At 31.8% G+C, this 7,432-nt stretch overlaps 1 protein-coding gene across 1 annotated transcript; it reads right to left on the bottom strand.

The window, feature by feature from the left end:
- Nucleotides 1-4,755: 4,755 nt before the first annotated feature.
- Nucleotides 4,756-5,615, bottom strand: LOC111908515 (ethylene-response factor C3). The gene has a single exon (XM_023904337.3). It carries the CDS (start codon nucleotides 5,519-5,521, stop codon nucleotides 4,859-4,861), a length of 663 nt encoding a protein of 220 aa, XP_023760105.1. The 5' UTR covers nucleotides 5,522-5,615; the 3' UTR covers nucleotides 4,756-4,858.
- Between the last annotated feature and the right edge of the window lie 1,817 nt (nucleotides 5,616-7,432).

The raw sequence follows: 7,432 nt of genomic DNA, 5'->3' as shown, positions 1-7,432 counted from the left end.
TTCAAAAGGAAGACTGGCAACGTCAAATATTTTATTCCTATGACTGCCATGCACCGTCTCACCAGAAAACAACTTGAGATCTGCCAGAACGCAGTTGAAAAATCCAAGCATACCACCGCAGAGGTCAAGTTTGAAATAATAAGAAGAATCAACTAGTTAGAGAACGTCAGGAAGTTTTGGTGGATCCTGATCAAGTTCCTTAAACTTGATAACTGATCAAAGTTAAAGAGGTCACTTAGGGGGAAATTGTTGAATCAAAAAAGTGACCCTTTTGAACTTTAGCTACCATAGTCTTCAAGCCACCGCAGTCAAGCAATCTTATCATATCTGGCCATCCGAAGTCTTCAGCACCGCAGTCTTTATCTTTACTTAGTTTATTTTTTCTTTTCTGTAAAACACTCTAATATCCAGTATGCCTTGCATGGCTGCTTTTAGAGTTGGAAACTTGTCTCTATAAATAGAGTTCATTTCTCATGTAATCGGTACCGGTGTGAATCTCTCATCAAATTCTAATACACATCAGTTCTCATTCTATCTTACTTATCAAACCTTTTTACTCTCATAATCAATTACCATCTCTTTTAAAGAGCAAGTCACTCGTGACTTAATCCCTAAGCTATATCTCATTTACTAACTTGGTTTGAATGCATTCCTTTTTATGAATCTGCTTATGTGTATACTTGATATAACAATTGTTGTCATTTACATTCCTTTACTTTTCCGCATCTAACTCACTAACTTCTAACTCTTAATATTATTGTTTTGCTAACAGATCCTTCGAGATTAACTATTCCGCTATATACTTGTTCTAACGATTTGTTCAAGTGTGTCTTAAAGTTTTTCTCTCAACAAGTTGCTCCAGCAACATCTATATAAAGAAATCCTTGGAGGATTTCTTGGTTCACTTTGATCATTCTCAAACACTTATGCACTTCTCAAACCATCAAGAGAGTCTCTTTTTCTCTCTACTTCCAGCCACTTTTTGAAGGAGTTCTTGAGCTATTACTTCATTTTTTGGTAAGTATTTCATCTAAACTCAAGTGTTATTCCATTTTTTTCATTACATCCTTGAATCATCTATACACATTTTAACACCAAAAATCGTTCTTAGGATCATCCAAAATTTCGCGTGTTCATCAAGTGTTCTTGACTTGATACTTCTCGTCTTCGACCTTCCACTCTTCAAGAAATCACGCAAGGTGAGTTCATACCCCTATATTTTCCAGTTTTTTTAGTTTTTAGGGGGAATACAAGCTAAAACACCAAAACATATTTAAAACTTAACTTGACAGCTTACAACAGAAAAGTTGTGACCTGTTTACAAACTGTTTACCCAACTTAAACTTAATATTTTTCAAATTGTTTAATATTAAAATAGTTCAGGTTTATACCTTTAAAATTACTACTTGCACATCTCCATACGATTTTTCAACAATTTATGGTGAATTTTACAAAACTGCCTATCACTACAGTAACAAAATCGGACCAAGTCGTGAAGATGAAAATTTTCACACTGGTTTGATACCACCAAAAATTATAGGAAAATTTATGAACACAGTAGACTCTTTTTCCAAACTCTACGAGGTTACGGATTCAGTTTTCGACTTACGATGATTTTTCTATAAATATTCTAAAACAGTGACAGTTAAGGGTAAAACTATCAAAACGAGTTTAAGAGTTATTCACACCTTGTAACATGCTGAGCAAGGTGTGTAAAATTTTATACTTAGTATTTTCAATGTCATTTTATTGAAATACAAAGCCATATATAACAAGGTTTCATTTAAAACATAAAACACTCTTGATAAACTATAATAGGTATAGTTTGGACACCTCATTTAACAAAGAAACGGTAATACAATCGATTTACAAAGCGGGTATTTCACTACAAACCAGTGACGGAGCTTGAACCTTTGAGTGGGGGGGGGGGGGGGGGCGAAAGTATAATACGTATAAAAGTTGGAAAACAAGGGGGCCACAATCAATTTTTTAGTTGTAGGTCTACTATGTAAATTTTTTAATAGTATATGGACTAGTTTTAAAAAAAATAAATAATAATAATAATAATAATAAAAACAGGGGGCACAACCCCCCTAGCCCTTAAGAAGATCCGTCCATGTTACAAACTACGTGAACATCTTAATGAATAAATTTGTGAGACATTCACCCTCAGTGTACTCTTAAGTACAACAGAAAAGTCATGTAGTTATAGCCAGAATCTCTTGTAGGGAGAGCGTGATAGTAGTGTATAGATCTATAATGGGTCTGACAAACCCATACCTAAGTTGCTTGCAACAACTAGACCGGCTGGTCTGGGGTGACAAGTGTCATAACATTCTGACACCTGAAGAACGTCGAGTACGAAGTCTTCGAGTCTTAGCATGGTTATAACAACTCACATGGGGAATTAACAAAACACACACAGTTCACGGGAATTTAAGGATTTCACAGAAAGGAGTTTTATTTAAATATAAGACCACACAAAAGTATGACGATTTACTTACATATACTAAGTCTTGGTTCAGTTAAGACTAAAACAAATCTTTTAGAAAATATTGGATTTTCTGTAAACGAACTTGTAAAACACTTTAAGGAACAACATCCATTTTTCATTCATAAATTGCTTATTAACACACCAGCTTTAATTCTGATACTCTTTCAAAACCAACTTGTATTCTTAGGTATTCAGTAATATGGGTAACCACAAGATTTTTGAAGGCAAGAAACTAAGGCGCAAATTTCTTTTGAACTATTTTGGCATCATATGTAATCTATTTAGAAACATGTATTTTTGCAACGATGTAACCATTTAAATTATATTTATGATGGTTGTGTTGTTTTCTTCACTATGGTTACTGAACATGACGTCCTCCACCCATGAACGTTTTCGCCGTTCTGGTTTGGAGGTGTGACACTGAAGCATTTTGGAAAGCGGGTGTGTCATGTACTCTTTTTGAATGCAATATTTGACACCTTCTACAGAAAGATGTAAAAGCATGTCAATTGTAATACCAAAGTCATCGAAAACAATAAACAAATACCTCACGTCATGTATGCATTTAGGGTGGCAAATTATTTTTTTTTTATCGAATACTTAATCAATAACATGTTTTACAATCGAAATAAAGCTACACCACAACAGTGTTCAAAGTCTAAACAAATAGTTCATAAAAGAATATTTATAGATAAGTTATGTTTATCATCATAAACACTTCCTATTATGTTAAAAAAACTACGACATAATAGTGTTCAAAGTATAAACAAATAGTTCATGAAAGAATATTTACAAAGAATAAACCGAAAAGAAAATATTACATCCGGCCCCGCAACGCGGGGTTACCCATCTAGTTATTATTAAATATCGTTATCATAGATATATAAAACTGTTACTAATATCATTTTCGTAATATTTAATTATATATATATATATATATATATATATATATATATATATATATATATATATATATATATATATATATATATAGGCTTAGGTTATTTTATTCGAATTATTGTAAATCTATCGTATGCTATGAGAATTACTAAGAGAATAAGTCGTTTAGCAATGCGAATACGTTGAACCTTACAAGTATCGTCATTTTCATGCACTCTCATTAATTATTATTATTTTTTTTGTTCTCACACATCGTTTTTCACTCATTTTCATTCTGACAGAATACGACCCAATAAAACATTTTGACAATATTCTTACAGAAATGAGAATAATAATATTAAGTGTATAATAATATGATAAATTATTTAATTACTGAGAATGTGTGTTAATGACAATAGTTATGTAAGATTGAACGTATTGATATTATCAAACAACATATTTTCTTTATAATTCTCATAGCATACGATAGACGTACAATAATTAGTTAGAATACTTGAACCTAGTTCTCTCTCTCTCTCTCTCTCTCTCTCTCTCTCTCTCTCTCTCTCTCTCTCTCTCTATATATATATATATATATATATATATATATATATATATATATATATATATATATATATATATATATATATATATATATATATATCAGTGTTGCAGAAATCGGCTTTGGTAGCCGATTAATCGTTTTGGCGGCCTTAAACCGATTACGATTAGGGTGCTTAGCGGAAATTGGTCAAATCGGTCAAAGTCGGCCTTGGCGGCCTTGGCGGTCTCGATGGTCATAGGCGGGGAATTTTTTAAAAAATTCAAAAAATTTAATTTCCAAATATTAAACCAAAATTTTAAATTTTCAAATTTTTAAGCTTTCAAATTTTAAAATATTAAACTAAAATTTTTAAATTTTTAAATTTTTAAATACTTAGTTTTTTAGGGAATATTAATTTTTTAAATAATTTTATTAATAATTAAGTGTTCCCGATTAATCTCCGCCTACTCCGATTAATCGTTTATCGTCAGTCAACTACCAAGATACCGCCGAGCGATTTTTACAAACTTGATATATATATATATATATATATATATATATATATATATATATATATATATATATATATATATATATATATATATATATATATATATATATATATATATAAAACCATCTTTTTATGTCATTAAATACAAAAATGATATTAATAGCAGTTTTATATATCTATGATAACGATATTTAATAATAATAATAATAATAATAATTTGATTTTATGTAGCATCATACATCAAAACACGTAGAAGGATGAAAATGTCAAACAAATGGGGAAAGGAGGAGCAAAATGGCAGAAAATGATGCAGTATATCAAAGTCTATGAGCATTTAATGGTATGTCAACTCTCATATTACGTCTTCATGAACATACAAATTGGAAACCAACATAAACAATGATTCGCAAAAAATTTAGTATATGGAAATCTATGAATTTGTGCTAGAACTAGAACTGATCTCAGATGTACCCAAGAGCTGATCCAGCAAATCAGATCCTAAATCCTCAAAAACCACAGGAATTTTTTGAGAGTCTTGATTCTTATTGTTTCTCTTACATTTAGAAATTCTTCTCACTCTATGTGTCTCCTTTATGACTGCTGCTGGTGAAGATCCATCCTTGAAACTGGTGTAGCTTTTCCCCTTTAATGACTCTTTCACTCTCTCCATTGGGAAGTTGAGTTGAGTAGAGGAACCCCTCATTGAAAATGCGGCTTGGTCATAAATTAAAGCCGCTTCTTCTGCACTGTCAAACGTCCCTAGCCATACCCTAATCCCGTTTCTTGTGGAATCCCTAATTTCTGCTGCAAACTTTCCCCAGGGCCTTTTTCGGACGCCTATAAATCGTGTTTTCTGGACATCAGGCTCTTCTTTTGGCTTTGTAATCACTTCTAAGATCTGCCCTCGGTCATGAGAAGTTTTGCTTAGATCTATTTCAGAGGAAAGCTCATAATGGTCGTCAGTAGGATCCTGGAAAATAATATTTTCTTCTTTTATCTGGACTTCAGCTGAGAGCATCTCGTGAGAGAAGATAAGCTCATCCCATGAACAAGGAGACATAGGAAAGAATTCTAGATTTGGAAATGAACACATTGGTGTAGGAAGTTGTATCTTTAGGGAAGATTAGATGGCTTTAACAGTCTGAAATTTGAAGTGGTTGTCAATGGGACCAAAGGCTTACACCTTTTCTTCTTGTCTTTCCTTGACAAGTGGATGGAGTTATGCTTTATTAATTACAAATAATTTCCATCCATCAATAAACATTAATTGAGGTTTCGCATCTACGGTCCATGGGCTTGATTCTTTTCCACTTGAGTCCCTTATATATAATTGATTAATTCTAGGGTTCACATAATAGGGTAGTTGATCCTTTTCCACTTCAATTCCTTATAATTGATTAATAATTCTAGAGTTCACCTAGTATTTTTGCTTCTGTCAGTTGGAGCATGCTCAAAATATTCTAGGGTTATAATCCTTGCATGCTGATTGGAGAGCATGCGTAGGTGACATTTCATCTAATATCACTATGTGTCGGGTTTTTGAGAAATACATCCAGTTCTAAGGTTGCAATAATGCTTAAATTTCTTGTATCCGCTAGGGACTCATAATATGTGAGCTTGTGAAACCTAGCTAGCTAGTAACATATTTCTCATTACGAGACTTTTGCATCTCAAACAAGATATGAAGGCTGAAGCTATCAATTAGTTGTAACTCGATTGATCAATTAAGGATTTTTTTTTATTGTTTATGAATTATGATAAGTTGTTGCAAGAAAATATGGACCGCGCCTCTATGTATACTTGTATAGTTTCATAGAACATAGCCAATAATAATTACTACTCATTAGCTTCAGAAATTACAACAATACAAACTAACAAAATATGATTTAGTGCTAGAGCACTAAATGTGTTGTACGATGTAAAAACCTAATGTATCTGCCGTAATATGCTTATTTTGTTGGAAAACACGAATTTTCTTCAATTTGAAAACTTGTTTAATTTTTGACCAAATTTTAGTATGTTGAAATTAATATATTTAATATTTTTTTCAGTATTATCTAGTTCGGTTTTATTGATTCTCCTTGAGAGAGCTTTGAAACTATGTAACGTTTTTTAGAACAGTAGTTTTTTATTTTATCGAAACAACATAGTTGAGAATTAAGCTAGGTTACAAAACCAATGAGCAAAGCCTTGATAGGGTTAGAAAACTAACTGCCCTAATGAAAGGTGTAAATTAGCCGAGCTTGAGTAGGTTTGGGCTCGGCTCTTTTAAATTTGTTCACAAATTAAGATACTTAATACATGAATCTTGTTTTCAATTATATTAACTATTACTTATTTATTGTAAATAGTGTTCGTTTGTCAACGATATATATTCATCGAAGACTACGGTGTTATTACGTATGCATTTCTAGGTGTCAAACTTTATTTGCATTAAGTTGCATGGAATACATCACATTAGGCCTATTGCATAGTGGGTTCAAGGTGATTTGACCATTGACTTAATTTTACCATTTGCCACAGTATAAAATGGTTTTATGTTGTTGGCATATTCTTGCTTTTATGCTATTTTTATGATTTTTGAAAACCATTTTTGATAAAAACTCAATAAGTGGTATCAGAGCCTCTTTTGCATGCATGTTTAGATTTCAATTTTGTATAAAAATTTTGGTTTTTAGAAGCGATGGATAGTTTTCATCATGTATGTCAAGTTAATGCATGGATTCTTTGGCAACGAAAAATGTTCTTGCTATAATTTTATGTGACCAAAAAACTTATCTCATGAACTTTGGTTACATATGTTTCCTTAGATAAACATAGAGTTGTTTTTGTGTATGATTTTATGTAAATGTTGTGCATAAACAAGTCATGGGCCCATTATGATGTTGGTTGTGTTGTTTATGAAAATGGTTGTAGTATTTATTTATTTATCCGTAAAGTATGTAATGATAAATGGGTTATTAACCTAAGATGGTAATGAACTTTGGTTTTTGTCCATATTTAA

Source organism: Lactuca sativa, chromosome 3, assembly GCF_002870075.4.
Source record: "Lactuca sativa cultivar Salinas chromosome 3, Lsat_Salinas_v11, whole genome shotgun sequence".
Lineage (NCBI taxonomy): Eukaryota > Viridiplantae > Streptophyta > Magnoliopsida > Asterales > Asteraceae > Lactuca > Lactuca sativa.
This window is presented reverse-complemented; position numbering and strand designations above follow the sequence as displayed.